Below are 25,059 nucleotides of genomic sequence, written 5' to 3' on the forward strand. Positions count from 1 at the left end.
CCCTCTGTATATCTCGCAAATGTTTTTATGGGCAGCTGAGGAAGGAGCTTGTAAATGCCTCCAGCTTCCTCCGGGTTATCTTAGATTCCCATTAAGTCTTTTACAACTTTCCTGGATGAGTGAGCATACAGGAATTAAATGCGAAATTCATAAGCCAAGATTGAACAGAAAAGGTGAGGACTGCTGAAATAAAGAACACTGAGGAAGTAATGGCAAGAAACAGGGCAAGGGTCAGAGCACAGAGTCCTGCTGGCCTGGGACCTGCCACTTAAGGAGCGGTGGTTCCTGAGGAAATGCCTTCCCTGCCCAGCCTGGTCCCTTACAGGGGCACATGGAGCAGATGTTTGCCAAAGCTTCCTCATGCTCATCCCGCCACCACTGGGAGATGGACCTCATGATGTAACAGTGCTTTCTACTTCCCGCCCCTTAGATGCTCTTGGTACAAAATGGCCAGTCAATAAACATGTCTCTAAGTGGCCTGGAAAGAATGATGTGCTTTAGACAAGCATTTCTGCACAGTAGTGGACTTAGAGGGATCTCAAAGCCAGTGTTAGGCGAAAGAGATTAAAAGTTATAACGGAAAGTGCTTTTCTGTCAGGACAGAAGGGAGGAAAGTGCATCAGGAGGACTGTGGGAATACTTCTTTCAAGGGCCCAAGGCGACATATAGCCCCTTTGGGAAGTTGTAACTCAAATAAAATGATAAGTGCGAAAGTCAACACCATGGCCACTGTTTTTCCTTTAAACCGACACTGATTTTTCCACAACTAAATATAACAAGGCTGGGATCTGGTGGAAAAGAAGCCACGTAAAATACTTGCGCTCAAACTCTTCAGTCCAGGGCTCCCTTTTGATTTTAGAGCTTGGGCTCACTCTCTGTCCTTCCCTTCTTCCAGAAGCTGCTTCCGGAGCTTCTGTTCTTGGATTAGCTCCTTTCCTGGGTTGATAGATGTAAGGGCGCTTCTGAAATGGAATCTGCCCCCACTGCCCCCACTGCTCCCGGGACGTTGGAAGCGGTCTCCCCTGTGACCTTTACCACCTGGTTCTGGACATGCTTTAGGCAGCACCTGTCAGGGTCCTGTGGGGCTGTGACCCGAGCCCCCAAGGTGCCTGCTTCTGTGGGAATTGGGTGGAGGAAATGGGGAGGAATCTTCATGATTCTGTGAGAAAGCAAAATGAAACGATCAGCTCCAGAGTGAAATCCCTTTGTTATGAAAGAACAGAGAGCGGTGATGTTAACAGCCAGTGATGAGCGCGTCCCTAACCCTCGGCCCCTCCCGACCTGGCAGAGGGGAAACCTTTTAATGCGCGAGGCCTTGCTGCACCTAAATTGAAGTTTATATGGTTATTTCTGAGAAAGAAATTCATGCGATGGGGGACCCAGAATGTCTTCGGCTGTTTTTTTCAAAAAGCCACAGTGGGGTGCTGTAGCGACAGGATCTCACCATTAACTTTTAATTTCTTTGCTTTTGTTGGTCACTTAACAATATTTAAAAGTATGTTTTGGCTGATGAATAATGCTCTTGGATTGCATTCAGAATGCATAAACAGCTGTAGTAAAACTTGCTGTCTTGGAAAGGAAGCCTACGCAGAGGGGCCAGGTGGTGCAGTGAATTAACGAACTAGCCTTTAACCTTTGTCAGACCTGGGTTCAGATCCTACTTGGGTCACTGCTGGACGATGAGGTATCGGTGCTGTTTTGGTTTTGAATCCTAATCACTTGTTTGTCCAGATCCCACAACTCCCCAAATCATTTGGCCCAAATTTCCACAATTGGCAGTTTCCATGCCAGGGAGGGGCAGTCCTGAAATAGCAGGGTGTAGCAGGTCAGCACTGAAGTACATTGGCAGAGCTGAATGGGGAAGTTACAAGCTCACCAGCACCTGCCAGCTCCAAGCCTGGCTCAGTCCAGTGCAATGATTTCCTCACTTTTCCAAGCACTGAATTTGGTAGGGACAGGAAGAAAAAAGTTTCCTCCAATTTTTACAGGTACTGTGCATGTGAGACAGGAACTGGATTTAAAAGTCTGCATTCTTTCATTGCAGATATCAGAATCTGGAGCCTGATAGAACCACATTTGGAAACATTAGTTTCATCTTGCTGAGAATACTTGGTGGGGATCAGACCTTGGTGTTTCTCCCACTCTACTTTGCTTGCTCTGTATGTAATTTTGCTCAAGCCACTTACTCTGGGGTCTCAGTCTTCCTGTCTATGAAACGGGAATACTCCAGAGATGTCATTCTCCACGTTCTTAATTTACCTGGAGAAGTGTTTTGAAAATTGAAATTATGTTTGCAAAACATAACGAATTCTCCAAGTGAGAATAATCGGGCGCGTATGACTTATTATTATTGTGAAAGGAATTACTTGACAGGTTGCCTCCTTTGACTCCCCCCAACCAGTAATTATTTAAGTTCGCACTGTGCTGGGTTTGTATTTTCTTTGAAGACCCACTGAGATGAGATGACTAGAATATTAGGACAGTTCTACTAAAAACAGCCTCCATCGGCAGACAGCATCTTCAGTTGTGAGTGTGGCTCTAATAATGCGCTCTTAACCTACGTGGACCCATGTTTTGTTTAGGGACGAACCTCATTATCTGGAGCAGGGAAATGAAATACTCCTCTGGTGATTTTATTTCCTGGGCCAGCCCAGCCCTTGGTACTGTGAGGAAATGGTCGATGAATAGTCTGGTTATACAACAAGGCATTTTTTGTAAGCAGGTGGTGGAGAGCTCATTCTTCTTGCTTCTTCATCAGGTTCATCAGCACCAGGACCGGGGAGAGACCTTTCAGTGCCAGCTATGCCCTTTCACTTCCTCACGCCACTTCAGCCTGAAACTCCACATGCGTTGCCATCAGCACTTCCTGAGGACAGAAGCCAAGGTGAAGGAGGAGATCCCAGACCCAGATGTCAAGGGATCTCCCCACCTCAGTGACAGTGCCTGCCTGGGGCAGCAAAGGGAAGGAGGAGGGACAGAGCTAGTGGGGACCATGATGACGTCCAACACTCCAGAGAGGACTAGCCAGGGTGGGGCTGGCGTCTCGCCTTTGCTGGTGAAGGAGGAACCCAAGGAAGATAACGGCCTGCCAACTTCCTTTACTCTGAATGCTGCCGACAGGCCGGCCAACCACACAAAGCTGAAAGACCCCTCCGAGTATGTGGCCAACAGTGCATCAGCATTGTTCAGCCAGGACATCTCTGTTAAGATGGCGTCTGATTTTCTCATGAAGCTGTCAGGTACTTGAATAGGGTTGTATATTCTCTCTCTTCCTCTCTGTCTGTCTGTCTGTCTCTCTCTCTTTCTCTACCAGGAGTCCTATCTGTAAAGTGAGCTGGTAATACTAGATGATTTCAAGGTTGCTTTAAATCGTTTGCACTTTCATAAATTTGCTCCTTGACTTTTTTTTTTTTTTTGAAGTCCTTTGGAAGTAGGCATTACTATAGTTTGGGTCTAGAAATAACAGGGGTTGTTGATTTCCTTCCGGTTTTTCGTTTTTATGGGCTCTTGTTGTGGGGGACAGGTCACATGGTGAGCCAAGTTGGTGACAGTTCTTTGTGTGACCTTGGGCCATATTTAACTTGTCTCTGCATTTGATTATTTTAAGCTTGTACAGAATATCTCATTTTGCATTATTCAAGTTAATAAAGGCCTTAACCGGAAAGAGTTTTAAAGGACATATATACAGAGACAACTGTTAGGAATTAGAGTTTCAAAATTTGAGCAAATGAAAAAGATTATCTTTACATTATTTTTTCCACTAGAAAAATTTTTATTGAAATAAAATACACCTAACATGAAATTTACCGTTTTAAACCATTTTTAAGTATACAGTTCTTTGGCATTAAGTATATTCCTGTTGTTGTATAACCATCACCACCATCCATATCTCCAGAACTTTTTTGTCATCCCAAACTGAAACGTCGCACCCATAAACAATAATTCCACATTCCACCCTCTCCACAGCCCCTGGTAACCGCTAGTCTACTTTCTGCCTCTATGAATTTGACTACTTTCGGCGCCTCATGTAAACTGAAATTAAAACAAAAACAAAACTAACTTTTTAAAAAATATTCTTTCCCAGCTACCCCATTGCCTTTTGGAAGGAAGATGAAATATGTTATAAAAATTTATTATTAATTGGCATCACATTCATCATCAAATTATACATGGTGTTTCTTGTCTTTTTTGTCCTCCCCGCCCCTCCCCCCCCCCAGTTTCTTTGCTTAAGTTGTGAGGTTGAATAGGGGGTGGTGCTATTGAGGGAGCGCTGTTTTTCCTGACTGTTTGGGAATGATAAAACATGATGTGGGATTGTGCTGCTACTCGTTACATTTTTAGAAGTATGATTTTAAATTGTAAAAGAGATGTGGAGGGTGGGGAAAGGTCGGCTGAGAGTTGGTTCTGTCTTTCAGTGAAGATGGCAGTCCTCATGATGATTTCCAAATGCCATTTCAGCTCTTTGGAGATTGACAATACCCTTTTAAATGGAGAATAATTGGTCACCGCCTTCCTTTAAATGGACTGTGAGTCGCATTTCACTAAATGTCATTGCCAGGTGAATTAGAGGTTCAGCTTCACTCGCTTGGAAGTCCCTTTGCTCAGTGACTCTTCTGGTCAGGTCTCTTGCAATGTCCCCCGCACCCCAGATCTTTGCCCCTTGAGAGTGTGCAATGCTAGTTGGAAGAAACGAGGAGAGGTGGGGGATGAAATGAGGCGTCAGAAATGATCTGGGGAGTCACCGGGAGCCAGGAATGGTACAGCTAGGCGCTCCAGTCCACCAACCCACAGCATGAGTGCGGAGTCCTCTGCTGGAAACAGGCCACAGGAAGCCTGTGCTCTTGAAGAACAGGGGCCTCTCTCCTCTCCACCCCTCCACTTGCCTTATCCTACCCCAGTCTAGGGCAAAATAAGCTTGTAGCATCTTCGAGTTTTATATTTAAACATTTTTGAAACTGTGGAGGAAATGCATGCTGATAGTTTTCCTTTCGCTGCTAATCCTTTAGGCTTCACCTCTGGCAGGGTGGGGCTGTGCAGGGTGTGTGTCTCTGGATTTTTCCTTGATCTCTCCTACCAATTTTATAGCAAAAGCAGGCTCCTTTTCTGGGTTCCTCTAGTGCACTCCCAAGGGAAGGAATGCACATGGCATATTCACTTAGCGTGGCTTAAACACGGGACGTTTCCTTACTTAACAGACAGGGAGAGACCAAGTGGGGGTGAATAGCTCTTAGTACGGGGTTGCTGCTTTTATTCCAAGACTGCAAGAAGTTTTTAAATCTGAAGGAAGGGGAGAGATGATGAAGGAAGATTGGTCTTTGGATGAAACGCTTGGTGTATGATACCCTACTCCTGCTGGGCTATGACTGTAACTAGCTCCAGACCCAATCTCAGGGAGCATACGATAAGGCCTGCCGAGCGCTGCCACTGCAAAGAGGAGAGACTCAAGAGAAGCTGGTCGGAAAGTTGGGGTGAAAGACTGCACCAAAGCCTTACACTGTGATCTCTTTTCTCAGTTATTGATGGGACTTATTTATACAGTTTGGTAGTCAGAGTATTTACGGACTGATCAATTGGCATAAGAAAACAGATAACAAATGCACACTATTTATGCAAAAGGCCCGTGCAGCTATTTTATGGTGGCTTACTAGAGGTCCTGAAACCTGACTTGTATGCACTGTTACCTAGCAACCTGTTACAAAGTCACCGGGGAGTGAGAGGGAGTGAGATGCATCGGTAATTTTGTGTGTGTGTTCGTGCATATTCGGATGTAAATGTAAACTTAGTGACTGTGGCAGTGTAGCCCACAGGAGGAGAAGATATGTTAAGAGGAGAGGAATACGTTTTCTGGAGGGATTTTTTTTTTCTTTAATTTCCACTAACTCTCTGGTTGGTCGGGCCTTGTAATTGGGAGCTGCTGTCACTGTGGTGCTCTACCTGGCTGTGTCTGTGGATGTGATCCTGGGACCAAAAGGCCAGATCTCAGGGAGCTGTGGCCGAGTTTCTAGCCCTTTGCCATCACCAAATGCAGTGCAGTAGTGGTTACTGTCGCCTTGTCTCTCGGCGTCATAACGGCGGCATTGTTCCCGCAACGACTTTTTGAGCTGGGCTCTGTGCGTGCACCTGCTGGGACGCTCTGTGGGGTGCAGCTGTTTGTGGGCACCAAGTCTGTGAGTCTCTGTGCCAGCCACATCACTGCAGAACTGGCGCACAGTGACAGATTCAGGCGTGTACATACCTACTTGTTTCCCAGAGAGAGATGGAAAACACTTGATTCTTTCTTGCTTGGTTATTAAGGGAAGTCTTTCTTGCTCCTTCAACTAAAACTAAGCATAAAGATGACTTAATGGAACCCAGTGGGATTAAAAACTCACTGGCAGGATGCTGTTTAAACAGACTCTGAGTCCTCCTCCAACCCCACCTCTGTTTTAAGGTTTCCCAGTATATGTGATGGTGAAATCAAGCCCCTTCTCCGATCCGTCAGCTATCCCTCTGCTGAGCCAACACTTAACATTCCATAGTCTTTGAAGATTGATGTTGCTCCCTAGAACCGAGGCTCCCGGGCTTAACACTGATTGATTCAGGGAAGGGTATGGGGAAGCCCCTGCTGCTGGCTTTCTGGGCTGATGGAAAAAATAATTTTGTAAACTTCACTCGGGGTTTCAGCCCAGGAGGCAGGCCTTGGAGGGCTGCAGTCCCGTGTATTGGCATAGATCCTTCTTGGATCCAGAAGACCCAGGCGGGTCATGGAATGCCAGAGCAAGGGAGCCAGTGGTCACATGACTGGGGCGTGCAGGGGAAAGGCACTCACTGGACCGTGGAGCACCTAGGTTCCTGCTGCTTCTGAGACTCTGTCCCGTAACTAGCAGCTGTGAGTGTAAACTCAGCTGCATATTATACTTACCTGGGGAGATTCTTAAAAATGCCAGGGCCCAGGGTCACTCCCAGAAGTTAGGATTTAATTGGCCTAGGAAAGGGCCTAGGCATTGGCATTTTCTTTAAAATCCTCAAATGATTCTAACGTGCAGCCGGGACTCAAGCCCACTGATGGGAAATATGAAGTTGGTACCTGATACAGTTTTTTTCAGTACAGCTATGGTTTTGTGGTGTTTTTTTTGGTTTTGGTTTTGTTTTTTTTCAGTGAAGCCCTCTTTCCTTCTTTTCTATCTCAGATCACAAAAAGGGGCCTGGTGGGTGGTGTGAGATGAGTCTGAGGCATTCCCCATAGGTCAAAGTTGACATAAATAAGAGGCCTGGGTGACTCATGGCCACTGAGCCCCTTGTTTTTCCTCGTGGGGCCTCATGACAGGAGAATTAGAAGATGCATCTTTGTGTTCTCTAGTTAGAACTAGAAAGTCTCAAGACTCATCTAGAGCATCAAGGAGCTAGGAGTGTCATCATTAGATGCCTTAAAAGTTGTTTGCAACAGCCTTTACATCATTTCTCTTCTTCAAAGCTACACTTTTCAAGATACAAAATTTAATTCTAACTCTCCACATTGTAACCAAGCAGTTGACAGAAACTTGGCACCTCAGTTATAGGCTGGGAATATCTTTTTGTCCCTGGTTTTCCAAAATAAAAGATACAAGTCATTTTGACTATTTTTAATTTGGAAACTGGCAAAAAAAATTTCATACTGTCTCCCACATTATATTAATTTTGTAAAATGGAGTCCAAAATAATTTTAACTAGGAGAGAAGGCATGTTTAAGGCAGTGACTTACAAATGGGTACAGGCCAAATTGTTGCTGATATATGAAGAGCTCTGCTATAAAATAGCAGAGGCTTTCTTGTATAAATGCAGGTGAGTTGGTGAATGTGTTTGTGTACTATCTTGCAGTTTCCTGCAGGCCTTTGTTCTGCTTCTATCTATTTCACACAGTTTTCTGCCCTATCCTGTGAAGGCTTTGTGTGCACTGCTGGAGAAGGAGGGGTAAGATGCTTGGTAAACCAGGTAGTCCTTTTTGCCTGGTGGTTCTGATTGGCTTTCTGTAAAACATCTTTACAAATGAGCCTTCTTGTAAGTAAATGCCATCCTTGTGCCAGTCATGTCATAAGATTTCAGTGCCAGTAGCCAGGGGCTCCCACTTCCCTTCCCTAAAAGTGCCTTCCCCAGTGGTTTTATTTTTAAGAGTCTTCCTTTATGCCTTCCTTCAGTTGGTGCTTCTTTTTATTTCATGTTTACTTTTTTTTTTAAGATTTTTTTTTTTAAAGTAATGTTTACACCCAATGTGGGACTCGAACTTACAACTCTGAGATCAAGAGCTGTCCACTCTACTGACTAAACCAGCCAGGCTCCTTGGCTCTTTTTTTTTTTTAACTGTGCTCTGCTTTTCTCATGATTGGCACTCACCTGCTCATTGACCGAAATTTCTGGTGTCAAAAGCTACATTTAGGGCCGTATACATATAGGTGGCCTGAATGCCCTTTTGAAACCTTGGATTTTATTGACCCCAGTGGTGATTCATATGAGAGAGAGAGGGTGACTCCTGTTTTTCAGTGACTTGCTATTCTATGAGACAAGGAGTGATCAGAGTCACAAAAGAAGAGGTGACATTACAAGAAAATGAGGCCTGGAGTTATACACATGCAGACTGAAACTTCTGTAGAGACTTCATGACGTCTACTTATTGTTTCTTATTTTTCCTCAACAATCGCTCATATAGTGCTTACTCTGTGCCATTAAATCATTTGAACATAAGCACTCTATATGTACATAGTATGAGGATTCCCATTTTACAGGTGGAAACCAAGAAACAGAGGCTAAGAGACTTGCCCATGCTGCTACTAGGTGGCAGAGCTGGGAATCTAATCCAAGGGGCCTGGTTCTAACATTCCCTCCCCTAGGCTGCCTGTACCCCAAATCACAAAATAAGGGGACAGAGTAACTGAACTTGGCTCTGTTTTTTTTTTTTTAAAGATTTTATTTATTTATTCATTAGAGACACACAGAGAGAGGCAGAAACAGAGGCAGAGGGAGAAGTGGGCTCCCCGTGGGGAGCCCAATATGGGACGCCATCCCGGGACCCCGGGATCACGGCCTGAGCCAAAGGCAGACGTTCAACCACTGAGCCACCCAGATGTTCCTTGTTTGCTGGTGTGTAGTTACAGTCCCCAGGACGGAGCCATTCTGACTGCTGTATGTTAGACACCATTGAAAGTTGCATTAATTCTTTTAGGCTTTTCAGGAATTACTTAGTGCAAACAGTAATAACAGTAAGGCCGACTAACATTTTTTAAAAATATTTTATTTATTTATTCACCACACACACACACACACAGAGAGAGAGAGAGAGAGAGAGAGAGAGAGAGAGAGAGAGAGGCAGAGACACAGGTAGAGGGAGAAACAGGCTCCATGCAGGGAGCCCGATGTGGGACTCGATCCCGGGACTCCAGGATCACGCCCTGGGCCGAAGACAGCACTGAACGGCTGGGCCACCTGGGCTGCCCCCAACTAATATTTCTGTAGGGCATTACAGTGTATGGCATTTTCCCAAATACATAATCTCATGACAAGCATGTAGAGAAAGACCAAGACTCAAAGAGATTAGTTGTAAAAGGGTCACAACTAGAATCCAGGTCTTTTTTTTCCCTCACAGTGTTGGATGGAATATACCTAGCTGTTCTAGAATTGCTCTGAGACTAATTTTTTATCTTGACAGATTCCTGGGAAAATTTATCAAAGCCTGTTTCTGCAAATCTGAATCCAAGCCATTTTCTTCCTTCCCTCAGAAGTACATTGTCTTCTACTTGTTGCCCTTTATTACTATTGTTACTACTTCTACTACTTACTAATTAAATGTGTCTACAGTGAGCCAAGTCACTGAGCCCACAACTTCATGTTTCTCCAGTAACCCTCTTAAAAGCCCGAAGGGGGTCAATAATATTAAACCTATTTTACAGATGAGGAAGTTGAGGCTTAAAAGGTTTTAGCCACACAGGAGAGAGCAAAGATTCATCTCTGCCGAACTGCAAAGCCTTGGCTCATGACCACTTAATTAGCTATTACTTATTTTTTTTTCTCAGTTGAGCGAACTGTCTTTTGACCTCCGTCTGCTTCACTGTTTATTTTCCTTGGCTCCAAACCATGGCATCATTTCTAATGCATGCTAATTCAGTCACTAATCTGGTTAAATTCTTTGTGTCTTGAAAATATATCCGTCCCTCCACATGCAGCCTCTCCTGGCCATCAACTCACACCTAGGCAGCTTGCCTTTTTAGCTCCCTCCCTGGTGCCTTCTCCACCTCAGCCTCCCTACCCAGGCCCTCCAACTCATTCTAACGACTCTTCTTCTAATATGTTGCATCAGATATGCCTCTGCCTGGCTCCTTTCTCCAGAGGAACCATATCCTCACTGCTCTCCAGAAAAATGTTGACAGTCTTCACCAGCTCATATATATACCCTCTCATTGCTGTTCTCTGCCTTCATTCATGTTGTTCTAGGGGTCTGGTAATTTGATGGTGGAATTCCCTGTTATCGTCCTCTTGTTAGGGAAGAAATGGGAGGGAAATAAGAACTTTTCAAAAAAGAATAATGTTCTTAAAACTAAATTAACTATTTATTCATAAGAGACACAGAGGAGATACAGGCAGAGGGAGAAGTGGGCTCCCTGTGGGGAGCCCTATGTGGGACTCCATCCCAGGACCCCGGAATCACGGCCTGAGCCAAAGGCAAATGCTCAACTGCTGAGCCACCTAGGCATCCTTAAATTTTAATGCTCCTCTGAACCACCCAGTGGTTCTGTATCTTTGTAGAGAATTTCTAGCAATGTAGGGACCCATTCCTGTCTTCCTCCTACTGTTTGCCCATGCAAATGCTGGTCATCCTTCAAAGAATATTTTGGTTCCGATTTCTTTAGTAAAACCTTTTCCTGTTATTCTGGTCTTTACAGCCAACCCTCTCATCGCCCCCTGTGAATTCTGGTGATACTTAGAGTCTTTATCACCCAGGTTGGTGGTTGTATTATTGCATAGTTCATTTGATTGCTTGTGTATGATTAATTTTGTCTCTTGAACTATTTCAAGTTGCTATGGTGTGCGTGTGGGGGGCAGATGATGTTTCTTTTGTAACATCTTTATCTTTATAGCATCCACAGTGCATTCCACAACAAATTATAAAAAGATATTCCATTAGTCATATTCTGGAAGTCAAGTTTTCTGAGGTTGTGATATTACTTCACTTAGGAAAGATTTGCAAATTTGCAGCTAGCTTCTTAGTATTATAAGAAAGAAGATGGAGCAGAGTGGTAATCTGTGGAAAGTAAGCAGGCTGTTCAAAGAGAGGCTTGATGGCTGTGGGTTCCTTGGTTTCTTATGTCCCATGTTCCAGGCCCTCAGCTGGGAGGGTCAAGTCTAGGAACTGGAGTCCATCACACAGTTAAGTAAAAAACCACTCCACAGTGTAGCAGCTCAAAATAATAGCCATTGACTTAGTTTATGATTTTGTGGATTGGCATTTGGGGCATGGTTTGATTAAGGTGCTTCTTCGAGTCTCTCCAGGCTAACTCATCTATCTAAGGTACATTGCCACATGGGCTGGGGCCAGCCTGGTCTAGGATAGCCTCAGCTAGGGATGGCTTCTCCCTGTTCTCCATGGTCTCTTATGTTCAGTGGGCTAACCCAGGCTCATTCATCTGACAGCTGGGCAGGGTTCCAAAGGAGAGAGCAGAAGTGCATGAGGCTTCTGGAGGCTAGACTGAGAACTGGCCCCAAGACCATTTTGACCACCTTCTACTGAGCAAAGCAAGTCACGACTCCAGCCAAGATTCAGGGAGTGGGAAAATGCACTCCACCTCTATTTTTTTTTAAAGACTTTATTTTATTTATTTATTTATTTATTTATTTATTTATTTATTTATTTACTTATTTACTTACTTATTTACTTATTTATTTATGAGAGACACAGAGAGAGAGAAGCAGAGAGACGGGCAGAGGAAGAAGCAGGCTCCATGCAGGGAGCCCTAAGTGGGACTCGATCCCGGTTCTCCAGGATCACGCCCTGGACTGAAGGCAGTGCCAAACCACTTAGCCACCTGGGCTGCTCTGCATTCCACCTCTTGACGGGAGTTGCTGCAAAGTCACATGACAAGGGATGGGGCTTCAGGAAGGGGAATAGTTATGGCCCCTTTTTTTTTTTTTTAAGTAAGCTCTACTCCCAATATAGGGCTTGAACTTCCAATCCCAAGGTCAAGAGTCACATGCTATACTGACTGAGCCAGCCAGGCACCCCCTATCATGGCCATTTTATAGTCTACTACAGCCCAGAGCTCTTCAGACTCTCTGGGTGTTCCACAATGTCAAAAATAATTTAAAAACTGATGTATAAACCAGAATGTCAGCATGGTAATTTAGAATGACAAGTGTAACAATCAAGAGGAGATGTCATTTGGGGCAGATGGTCACCAACTTCCCTGAAGAGTGTTGGAAATATATTATCCAATCTTTAGGTTTTCTTTTTTCTAGTCTCAAATCACTTCATGCTGTTCATACATAAAAATCACTTCACTGCTGTTCATACATTTCATTCTTTGTACGTGTTAATAGAATGAATTTAAAATACAGCTTTCTTTCACATTTACTCATGACTTGATTGGTTTTCCCGGACTTGTCCTTCCTTCTTTTGACAAGGGAGATATCCTGTCTGTTAAGCGGATTACTGCAGAGAGCTACTTTTGCTCATTATGTGTTGATTTGCTAGTTTAGTTCATGGAGGAAAACCTTATTTATTTATTTTACAGTTCTTGAGGCACTGCTCATTGTTAATACCCTTGACCCTGCCCTGTTTTGTTTTTCCTTCGTCACTGTGTGTACAGTGGTAGTAGCTGTCATAGGGGACCTGTGTGGTCCTGATCTGGGGACATTGATACCGAAATGTGTCCAAAGATAAGCCCAGGTGGGGCCTACTGAGAAATAGGAGATGGCTCAAACTTCACCAAACATTAATTATAAAACTACTTAAGGCACTGAGTAGCTTACCTTATTAGAAAGCAAGATTTAAAAATATTTAGCTCATGTTTTAAATGTTCTATTTGAATATAATATGCTTAACATCTAAAAACAGTGTTCCACTATGATTAATTATTATTTAACTACATCTTGGTTTTCCTTATACTTTTATAAGGTAATTTATTTTTCTCTCACCTAAAGCGCATCAGGTTTTCAAATAACCCCTGGTCCTGCCAGATCATACGTACTCACATATACTTACAAGGGAACTTGGGTGGTAATTTGTAATATGGGGAGTTGAGCTCTGATTTTGGTTCCATCATTAATGAGCTGTGTGATTTTAAATAGGTCGTATCATTCTCTGAGCCTCTGTTTACTTATCGTGATTTAAGGAAAGTAAAAATAATGGTTTTCACTCCATTTTTTTACACGATAAATTCATTTTGTCAAACATGATCCTAAGTGCCGACTCAATATATAAAACACAGAGAATGTGTATTTTTTAATACAACTTTATTTTTTAAGTTCACATTTATTGCATTTACTTACTCAAAAAGTCCAGCAATCAGAGCAGAGTTGCTATTTGATAAGCACAGAGCATGGAATTAGCGTTATGATGGGGGGAGGTCATATAGCAGCATAAACCTCTAGTGTATTTCTACATTTATTTTGCTGATTGCAGTTTCCAGAAATACTACTTCCATGGGGATGTTGTGGTAAACAAGAATAGATTTTTAACAATTCACTTTGTATCTCAAGATGCCTTTAAATTTATTCAGCTGCTGGAAAGAAGGGTATAATAATGAAAAATTGTTGCTTCAAAGTTGACAACATTTAGCAACTTCCCTCATTCCTTGTCATTAGGCCAGAAACAATTCAACACTTGCAATATGCAGTAAAGCCACCTGTAATTCCATACTAACTACTTCAGTGTTGTTCCGTTAACTGGTATTTGGAAATTTATTTACCCTCCTTAGTCTCAGATTTCTCAACTGCAAAATGGGGGTAATAATAGGGTTGCTGTGAGGATCAAATAAATTAATTCAAATAATTTAACGCTTAGCATACCCCCTGGCCCCTATTGAGTGCATCATAAATGATAGACCCAGATAGACATACATATCTGTGTCTGTCTGTCAGTCAGCCATGATGAGAAGCTTCACCAAAGCAGATACACTTGAACCCACCCTGGAATTTAACCCAAGGTAGTGGTTCTTAACCAGAGGTGTACCTTGGGCACAGCTGGCAGTGTCTAGAGAATTTTTGATTTCATGTTCGGGCAGTACTGTTGGCAGCTAGTGGACAGAGGCCAGGGATGCTGCTAAACAGTGAATTATCCTGCCCAAAAAGGTCAGTGGTGGTGATGTTGAGAAAGCCTAATACAAGGCATGCACATAGACTCTAGTAAGACCACAACTGTATAGTTGTACATGGACACACGTTCACAGGTTTAAATTTTTTGAAAGATCAGTGTATAGCGAACCACCTCCTTATTAATGACATATTACTAGAATTTTACTACTCCTATAATAACAGGAGGAACTTCATTACAAGTGATACCAGACTGAATTAACTTGTCAACACAAGTAAATATTAGTGGTGTCCATTCTGACACAGAAGAGAAGGTACATATTTTTATATTAAATTTTCAATTACTTTAAATAATCCTAAAAACTTAAATTTGAAACGAACATTTGTTGGGACCCTTTGAAGCTTATCCTAAGAGTCCCTGGAACACTGTTTGAAAACCACCAATCTCTAGGTCCAGGAGTCTTTGGCTCTGCCTTAGGGTGAGGTGGTAAATAAAATTCTTAATGGCCTACCTTTTTCATGTAGCATTTCAGCATTCACAAAATTGCTAGATTCTGAGCTGAAAGAGGGCTCTGTCTTATTAAATTCAAGGAAAGTGTCCCCTTCCTTCACCGGAGGGAACAGACAAAGCAGAGCAGAAGCAGTCATGGTAGGGCCCGTTCTTCTTCTTCTATGTTCTTAGTCAGATCTCCTTTCTACTGAAAAGGGTCATTTTGTGCCTCTTAGGGTGGTTATGTCCCACCTTTCCCTTTCTCACTAATGAAGTCTGGTTCACTCCATATCACTTATTTTGAAAGCCCATAGTCCAACTGCTTAGGATAGTATCTCTCTCCAAGGCACTTGGAGAGAAAAGAGAGAGGTTGGGTGCATTTTCAGCTAGAAACCCTGAAGTCTGTGTCTCTGTGATTTGGAGGGGTTGGTCTGTTAACCTCTTGGGACCCTAGTTCCCTCACTCATTAAGTGAAGATCGTGAAGATCATATAGCAAAACCTATTTCCTGTGATTGATGGAAGGACCAGTTCCTGTTAACTATGCAAATGCTAGGTGTGTGCATTATTCTTAAGGAAATTTAGAGAATAGTCGTAGGCAGAGGGGGCACTTAGAAGGCATATCAATGTGAAATGATGACACTTTGCTCTAAGATGGTTTTTTTTTAATTAATGAATACTCACCCATTAGAATTGAAAACTTGGAATCATTTTGTTCCAGTGGCTTTCCCATACTAGCTTTTATCTTGCATCCTTTATAAATCCTCAAAAAGCTGATTTGTTTCCTTTAAATGGTGGCTCAGCTCCACTGAGTGCTTGAACTTACAGATATACATAATTTATAATCAAAGTGGCTCAGATCCTAAAATGTTTGGAACAAAGAGAGAAGGGGCCTCTTGATTAGTGGAGTTTCTTCACTGCATTAAAAATAGAGTATCTGGGGATGCCTGGGTGGCTCAGTGGTTGAGTGTCTGCCTTTGGCTCAGGGCGTGATTACAGAGTCCCAGGATCGAGTCCCACATGGGGCTCCATTCATGGAGCCTGCTTCTCCCTCTGCCTGTGTCTCTGCCTCTCTCTCTCTCTGTATCTCTTGTGAATAATAAATAAATAAAATCTTAAAAAAAAAAAGTAGAGTATCTGGAAACCTCAAGATACATAAAGAGAAGTCAAGTTGAGGGCAGTGAAAGTCTTTTACGAATAGAGATCCATATGTGCTAAGATCTTTGTGTTAATCAGAATGAAGTAAAGACTAGGCAGTGAATTGTGATTGGTTCCTTTTTTTCTTAGCAGTTTCCCCAAAGAGAAAAGAAGAAACATCTTTAATTTCACCCTTTACTGTAGAAAGAGAATGGTTTTTTTAAAAGTAAGATAAAAAACAAAAGTAAGATAACAAAAAACTATGGCAGTTATTCAATCATATTAATTTTAAAATATAGGCTTTATGTACCATTCTTAGTATAAATATTTCTAGTATTTAGACCTAGAGTGTTTGGGAAATTAAAATGTGGGCAAATGAGTATTTCCCACAGGTTTTTTTTTTTTTGTGATCTCTTATTAGTTATTATTACATTTCCCCAGCATACTGCTAGTTTTATGTCATTTTTGATATTGTCAGAACAAAAACCACAAATGAGATACCTACAAATTTATAATCCAGCAACATACTAGTTTGCCTCTTGTTTTTCTGTGTGTCTTACTGAAGTTCTGTTAAATCTGGGTTGTACTAACAATGCTAAATTTTTTTTTCTTAAATCTTATGTAGCATGTATCGTGACTAATACTTCTAGACGCTGCTTATATCTTTAGAAAGCATCAGCTTAAGGTTGCTCTCTCTACAAATTGGGATTTGCTTCTAGGGCTTCAGTAGTTTCTTATCTTTTTCCTAGCCTCACCTTAGAATTTTAAAAAGTTTCAGGGACATCTGAGTGGCTCAGTGATTGAGCGTCTGCCTTTGGCTCAGGGTGTGATCCTGGGTTAAGGGATCAAGTCCCACATTGGGCTCCTCACATGGAGCTTGCTTTTCCCTCTGCCTGTGTCTCTGCCTCTCTTTCTGCCTCTCATGAGTAAATAAAATCTTTTTTTTTTAAAGAATTTTTTAAAGTTTCAAAATAAAAGATACAGAAGCATTTTAAAAAGTGCATAACTTAATATTATTGCTTCCCAAAGAATCAAAGTTTCAGACTTAACAGAAACACACCACTTAATTACTCTGTTGTGACTAACTAGGATGCTTTTGGAAAAGGATTTTATATAAAGTGTTCTGGAAGAAAGGCATAGAGTGAGAGAAGCTTTAGGAGGTGGCCTAAAGCCCCCTCTCAGGAAATGGTTGAAAGGGGAGAAGTATGCTAAATAAACAAAGTCCTCTTAGGAGCTACCTTCCTTGCTAAGGTCAGAAATATGTGCAGATTGCTCTAGAGACCATCATTGCTCTCTTTGGTTCAGATTCTACTGGCACTGTCCTCAAAGGGCCAAATTTTATTTTATTTTACTTTATTTTATTTATTTTTAATTTTTTAAAAGTAGTCTCTGTATCCAATGTGGGACTCACCCTCAAGACCCCAAGGTCAGTAGTCCCATGTTCTACTGACTGAGCCAACCAGGCATACCAAAGAGCCAGATTTTAGGTGCTTCTCTTGAAAATTGTCTGAACTCCTCCTTAGGTAATGTGGGAGTCCCAGTGAATGATTATCACAGACACCTCGTAAGTGCTGTGCTGTAGATAGCAAAGCTTTTATCTCTAGGTCTTATTTCCAGTCTAAGGATCAGATCCAGGGAAAGCACTTCTGATTACCTTTGGTGGAATATTTTGGGATTCTTACTTTTTGTTTCCCATGGGTAATTGTGAAGCACCATCAGATGTCACTAATTTGTAGCCAACATATTTTATTCATTTCACGATCTATATTGAGCGCTTACTATGTGCCAGGCACTGTTCGAGGCACTCAAGGTACATCAGTGTTGAAACAAAGATCGTTGCCTTCTTGAAACCTACTCTTGAGTTAAGGGAACAGATCATAATGGCTAACATAATAATAAGAAAGTTATATGGTATATATTGAGTCTGCTTGGGCTGCCATTAGAAAATACCAAAGACTTGGTGGCTTGAAGAAAAGAAACTCACTGCTCACAGTTCAAGGCTGGAAGTCTGATTAAGGTGTTGGCAGGTTCGGTTTCTCTTGAGGCTTCTCTTTTTGGCTTGAAGATGGCCATCTTCTTGCTGTGTCCTCCCATGATCTTTCTTTTCTGTGCATGCATCCCTGGTGTCTCTGATAGGACATCAATCATACTGGATTACATCTCCCCCCTTTGTGGCCTCATTGAACCTTAATTACTTATCGCAGAATACAACCACATCCTGGGTTAGAGCTTGAACATAAGAATTGATGGGGGTGGAACTGGAGGGCATTATGCTGAACGAAATAAGTCAATCAGAGAAAAACAATTATCGTGTGGTTTCACTCATACGTGAAATATAAGAAACAGTGCAGAGGATCATAGGGGAAGGCAGGGAAAACTGAATAGGAAGTCCTCAGAGGGAGACAAACCATGAGAGACTCTTAAATTCTAGAAAACAAACTGAGGGGTGCTGGAGGGCAGGTGTGTGACGGGTACTAAGGAAGGGCATATGATGTGATGAGCACTGGGTTGTTATATGCAACTGATAAATTATTGAACACTACATCTGAAACCAAGTATATACTGTATGTTGGCTAATTGAATTTAAATTAAAAAAAAAAAAGAATTGGTGGGGGTGGGCACAATTCAATCCTTAACCAGAAGTTATCAGGTGATAAGTATTTTGGAGCAAAAGGAGGATAAGAGTAAGGTAAGAGAGATTGGTAATACAATGGGATGGGAATTGCAGTTCTGAACAGGATGGTCAGGGTAGACTTCATTGAGAAGGCAGTGCTTGAAGGTCAATTTACAGTCAAGTGTTGTTATAGCACAGGGACCGAAAGTGGAGGAGTGGTATGGTGGAAGTAGGTAAAGGTAAAAATGGGTAAGGGACACAAGGTGGGCAGCTCTTGGAACTGCTCTGCATCTTTCTGGTGGTAAAACTTCCAAAAGTTCCAAAATTCCAGGCTGTCTTCTTAACCCTCCAGAGTCCAGTTTCTAATTATGCTGGTCTGTGTGAACTTGTGATTCCAGAATGTATACCCTTAGAGGGCACAAGGGAGAAAGGACTTTGTGCTTGAGTACTGGCCTAGGGTAGGTGGTGGACAACAGGTTAAAAGTGCTTGCTTTGGGGATTTGTTTTCGTTCTTACTTGTTAAGCAGAAATGGGCTTCAGGCTCACTCTCATAAGTGTTACTAAGACTTCTGTATTAGGATGGATCTTCTTTCTTAAAAGACAAACACATCTAATACAACCAACCTGAAGTTCCTACTGCATGGCCCATTAAAGGGGAGCTAGATGCTTGGGAAAGTGGCCAGTGGTGGAAGAAGATGCTTGTCCTCCTCCTTGGTCTTTCCCTGGGAGCATACAGCTCAGTGGGTGAAGGCCTGCTGCTATGGGGTAGCCAAGCCACAGAAGCCATCCCATAATAGGCCAGTTAGCTCTGCCCTGACCACACTCTCCACACAAACCAACCATGCTAAAAATGGAAAAAGGACATTAGTGGAAAAACTGGTGAAATCTGAATAAAATCTGGAGTTTAGATCATAGCAATGTGAATTTCTTAGTTCTGACAAATGCACCATGGTTATGTAAGATGTGAACATCAGAGAATGCGGGGTTAAGAATATATGGGAACTCCTTGAACCATCTTTGCAACTTCTCTATAAGTCTGAAACTATTTCAAAATAAAAGATTTTCTTTTTTAAAAATGCCCATTGTGAGGGGCACCTGGCTGGCTCAGTTGGTGGAGCATGCTACTCTTGATCTCAGGGTTGTGAGTTCGAGCCCCACATTGGGTGTGGAAATCACTTAAAAATAAAATCTTAGGGGGAAAAAAAGCCCATCATGGACCCAAAGATGACTTGAGCTACAGATATGGATTTATTTACTGTGACTGGGAAAACAGTTCCACATGTGTGCCCCAGGGTTCGTGGGTCAGGAGCATCCGTTCATAATAACGAGAATTGGAGTATCTCTAGTCTGAGCTTCTTTCTGGCAGATTCTTCATCACCTTACTACCCCATTCCAGGTTTTTGCTTTGGGTATTGCCTCTGACTCATGTTTATCTTGAATATTTTATGGCAGAATAATTGCCTGAAAGCATTATTTTATAATAGGATTAAGTGGGGAGAAGGCTCATAGGTCAGGGAGGCAGCAGCATATACAGGAAATAAGATGTTTAGGGAAACCAGAGAGAAAATGTCCACTTTGTAGAGGCAGCACTTCTTAAAAGATGATAGCTTCCGAAGATTCAGAAGCCCACATTCTTCAGAGTCCTGTGCTCATGGAGTGTACCGTATTTTTTTCTGCCCAGGTCCCAGCCTATTTTGATGAGGTTGTGGTCCCTCCTGCTGCTAGCACACTGTGATTGTGCATTCCGTATTTCATTAAGTCCGGGGCAGCTCAGAGGGGGAGTGGCCTTTTGTATATGTATATATATACAATGCCTTTCTTCTTTTGACAGCTGCGAATCAGAAGGAGCCCATGAATCTTAATTTTAAAGTGAAAGAGGAGCCTAAGGAAGAGGAGGCCTTAAGCGCCACTTTGCCTCGGTCCAGCTATGTGTTCAGCCCGGAATCGGAAGTGCCAGCCCCCAGCATCTCTGAAGACACCCTTAAGCCCCAGGAAGGGAAGGGGAATGTGCTAAGGCGGGATATGTCTGTCAAAGCAGCCTCTGAACTTCTCATGAAACTATCAGGTACTTGATTTATTCTAAAATATTCTAAAATATTCTGATCATTTCATTTGCAGCCAACTGGGCTGCTTACTGCATGGGTTATAATTAGCCTAATGGTAGCAATATCACATTATTGAGACAAATTCAGGAATGATTGGATGACTTGCCTTACATTCCTGTGTTGTGTGTACGAGTTTGTTTGCGGATGTTGTCTGTGTACCTGTCTTGTTAAATACTGCCTTCTTTCCCTGGAAATTGTTGGGAAACACTTCTGCTTTCTAAGACGATGCAGGTCATAATCTTAAGTGGGTTCTAATGATATTCAAAGCATTTCTGCAAATTGATCAAAATACCTATTCTTTCTTAATAGAGCACCTTTCTTTTTTTTTTTTTTTTTTAAAGATTTGTTCATGAGAAACACAGAGTGAAGAGAGAGGGGCAGAAACACAGGCAGAGGGAGAAGCGGGCTCCATGCAGGGAGCCTGATGTGGGACTCGATCCCGGGTCTCCAGGATCACACCCCGAGATGAAGGCAGCGCTAAACCACTGGGCCACTGGGGCTGCCTTTCTTTTTGTGTGTATTTATTCTGTATTCTTTAAGAACCATTAAAAGTATTTTTAACTTAATAAGCAGTTGAGGTGGTGCTTGCAGTAATTAGCAATAAAATAACAATAAGAGATTTTACGAAGAGAAAATGTCATAGTGGACTATTACAATAATTAATCCAAGTTCTTAACAATGAATGAATAATTTTTTAGTAGTTTCTAAATGTAATCCCAGCCTGTCGGAGGTTGGGAAATGGGTTATAATTTGAAATTCCTGTATTTTGGGTTCTTTTCCACACAGTGTCCCATCTGCCCCTTCAAAACAGGTAAAAAAATTAGTGTCTTTTAAATTCAAAAGTATGGGGTGCCTGGGTGGCTCAGTGGTTGATCGTCTGCTTTGGTTCAGGTCAAGATCCCGGAGTCCCAGGATCAAGACCCACATCAGGATCCTCGCAGGAAGTCTGCTTCTTCCTCTGCCTATGTGTCTACCTCTCTGTGTGTCTCTCATGAATAAATAAATAAAATATTTTTTAAAAAAGTAAATTCAAAATATGACTTCCAGAGCATGGAACGAAGAATTGTATCAATAATATTAACCAGGCCATATCCCAGCCTCAGTTCACTAAAGGTGATTTTTTTTAGAAACTATTCAGAGTGCTAATATGAATGGAAAGCTGTTTTCAGTTTGCAGTTTGCTGTACTTGGAGGATGAAAGCAAGAGATACATTAGGGATACTCCTTCCCTGTAATCCTCTCAGCAATTCTGACTATTTCTGGTTGAACAGTAGATTGGATAGTAAGAAATTAAGAGCGATTTACTTAGAGCCATTATTATGTCAGAACAGTTGAAATTCCTGTGTATGCCAGTTGGTGGGGTTAAGAATTCTTCCCTTTGATATTAATTTAGAACACACTGGAACTTCAAGGGAACATGATTTGGTATAGATAAAGCATACTACAGTTATTACATCCTTATTATAGCCCCATTTTTCTAAACTTCGCAATGATAGTGAAGCTTCTCTCTAGCAGATGGGAGGCCTAGCCAGACTGAGCTGATTGCTGAAAGCTGAAAGTTTAAAAATATGTTCAGGCCAACATATTTTCTTATACTTAAGCCCTCCTTCCTGTGTCAAAAGGTCTCAGTGAGGGCAGCCTGGGTGACTCAGGAGCTTAGCGCTGCCTTCGGCCCAGGGTGTGATCCTGGAGACCCGGGATCAAGTCCCACATCAGGCTCCCTGCATGGAGCCTGCTTCTCCCTCTGCCTGTGTCTCTGCCTCTCTCTCTCTCTCTCTCTCTCTCTCTCTCTCTCTCTCTGTGTGTGTGTGTGTGTGTGTATGTCCTCATGGATAAATAAATAAAATCTTAAAAAAAAAAAAGGTCTCAGTGATATAGAACAATATGTCTGTTGTTTTTCCAAGCAATTCACAGGAGTCACATAGCTCTTTGATTCTTCTTCTGTAGCATAGACTTTCCCATTGCAGTGACCCTCTTCCAATGGTGACTCCTGTCTGTAGGCTCCTTGCATATGCTATTTCTGTTTCAGAGGTGGCTGTGCCACCTGTATTGTGAGCAGAGAAAGATGGGATGGCACCAAAAGATAATATGCAAAAATGAGATTTCAGGGAAGATTTTCTTCAGGAAGACATTTTATCCTAATCCTTTTAGCCGATGTGATTTGGGACACTGAAGTATGAAATCATTTCCTAGATAATAATGAGATCCCTCAAATAGAATATGGCCATACAGCCATGCACATGTAGTGATATTTGTGGACAGCAATGGCTCTTTTAAATGTTTATGTTGACTTTTGTTGAGTTTTTGTGCTGTGGGGTTAAACGACAGTTGATTGGATGACATAGTCATATTTCCAAAGGGTATCTGCCCTGCTTCCTAGTGTAGAAACGAAAACTTGTTTGAAAGACTAAAATAATTTTTTTTTGGGGGGGGGGCTGAAAAAAATGCTCCAACATTCTTTGTGTAAGAGACTTAGGTAGAAGAAAAAGCATCCCAGCCCCTGTCCTCTAGATGTGTATGGTCTAGTCGGGAGTAGTCCAGGGCAATGGAATCCGTTCCATAAATGTTTTGCACTTAGAACTCCATGCTTCTACACTCTAGCAGACTATAATCAGGTAAACTGTGAAGAAGTTTCCAGTTGGTCCTAAAAATAGACACGTGACTTAAAAACAACTGTCTTTTCATTCCTAAGCCACAAGGTAAAGGGGACTCACCCTTTACTGGGTTTAAAGTGGATACTAGAGTCTAATCATAGGTGGATCAGTGCTCTTAGAAGAAGGATGTTAGGGAAAAACTTCCTATGCTCTCTTTCCTCAAGATGCAGTTTAGCAATTTCAGTATTCATGTCTTGAAAGACATCCACGGAAAGGACCTGTCGGTGTCTTCAAGGTACCTTTTCCACAATAGTTCCTGTCCCTTTGTAGTCAAGAGGGGTGATTAATTTCCCAAAGCAGCCATGCAGGTTAGTCAGGGCTGCCTTAGGTTCACCTCAGCTGATACCCCAGAGCCTTGCTGTGGGCATTCTCATGAACGTGAGTCTCTGTTGCTTCCTGCCTTGCCAATTTTCATTTATAGCCTTTTGCCACATTGAGGGAAATCCTTTTGGCCAGGAAGAGGTGGGTGAATTCGAAAAGTATGTCCCATGCATATATCGCACATTTTGTTACTTCTTCCAGTATTCACCAAAGGAACAGCCAAGATGTTGGAAGAAAAGGATTTTTCTGCTTTGTTATTTGTTTCCTTGAGATTAGATGCTATGATCTGTAGTGTAGGCCCTCTTAGTCTTTTCATTGAATCCATAAGAGGAAACGGGTCAACAGTTTTGGCTGCTTCATTTCCAGTTTTAAATTAATTTATGTTAACTCCTTAATGATGGACATTAGGCACAGGGCCCAGTCAAACATCATGTGAAACTTTCCTGTGTGGAGAAACGTCTGTAGGTATATTGTTTTTCAAATTGACATTTACATTTTATGGGAAAAACACAGATGAGGTAGAGGCTAGGCTAAATTCTTCATTAACTGTGTGTTGGGAAAATCTGAGGTTTCTTCCTTCCTGGGGCTCAAGTTCTCCTTCCAGTTGTTAATTGGGAAGTCAAGTGCCTGACAGCTGGGCCAAGTAAATTGATTACCATAAAGAAAGCAACCCACTCTGAGGGAACTGCTGGATGTCTGTGACTACCTGTTGTTATGTGACACAAGGCAGCCAAAACAATCAGACTTTTCTGCTAACGCACAGAGTTGCCAAAGATAATTCCCAGAAGTCGTGATTCAAGGAGGCCAGAATCCTGAAGCTCAGTACAGAGGATATGTAACATTAGACAGACGAAGAAAATCCGGTTGCTGTGAAGCCCTGGTTTTGCAACATCAAGTGACTTCACAAACTTCTGGAACAGATGTGTTATCACAAATGTGATGCAATACTGAAGATGACACAAAATCTGATCTGTCTCTGGTGGGCTGTAAGAGAAGTAGCTAGGCACACAGAGATAAAGAAATGCCCCTTCTCGTTCTGGGAAGCCACATGTTTGTGTGGGAATGAATACATAAAATGTACAGTGTACGTGCTTGAAGCAGATTAAGAATGCCATTTGAAACGTGAATTCCACAAAAGTAAAGGCTGAAGTTATTTTTGAAACTAGTGAAAAATTAAGCACTTAAATTTATCTAACATGGTCAATAAAACTTCATATTAGGCCTTAATTGGAGACACCTCTGTAGGTTTTCTTATTTCTGTGCACAAAGAAGGAAACCAAGTGGATTTATATTCATTTCTGATTTGTAAAAGGCGAAAGATTTATGCGATCTGAAGAGAAACCAGAGTATCATTTCTGATTTGTATTCATTTATCCCAGTCTCGTCTTGGAGAAAAAAATAAATTATAATTGCCTCACCTAGAAAAATCCAAGTAGACCATGGATTTGAAATACATAGAGATGTTGGGTTCAGGAAATCTCCTGAGTA

General features: G+C 42.1%; 1 protein-coding gene across 3 annotated transcripts in view; it reads left to right on the forward strand.

The window, feature by feature from the left end:
- The window catches only part of ZNF827 (zinc finger protein 827), a 168,570-nt gene that overhangs the window by 44,351 nt on the left and 99,160 nt on the right, over window positions 1–25,059 (forward strand). For all 3 annotated transcript variants that reach the window (XM_055336373.1, XM_055336375.1, XM_055336374.1), the window contains exons 4-5: window positions 2,759–3,239; window positions 20,324–20,557. In XM_055336373.1, coding sequence (XP_055192348.1) covers window positions 2,759–3,239; window positions 20,324–20,557 — 715 coding nt within the window. The remainder of the gene's footprint in view (window positions 1–2,758; window positions 3,240–20,323; window positions 20,558–25,059) is intronic.

The sequence above is a fragment of the Nyctereutes procyonoides genome, unplaced genomic scaffold (assembly GCF_905146905.1).
Source record: "Nyctereutes procyonoides isolate TBG_1078 unplaced genomic scaffold, NYPRO_anot_genome, whole genome shotgun sequence".
In the NCBI taxonomy this organism is placed as follows: domain Eukaryota; kingdom Metazoa; phylum Chordata; class Mammalia; order Carnivora; family Canidae; genus Nyctereutes; species Nyctereutes procyonoides.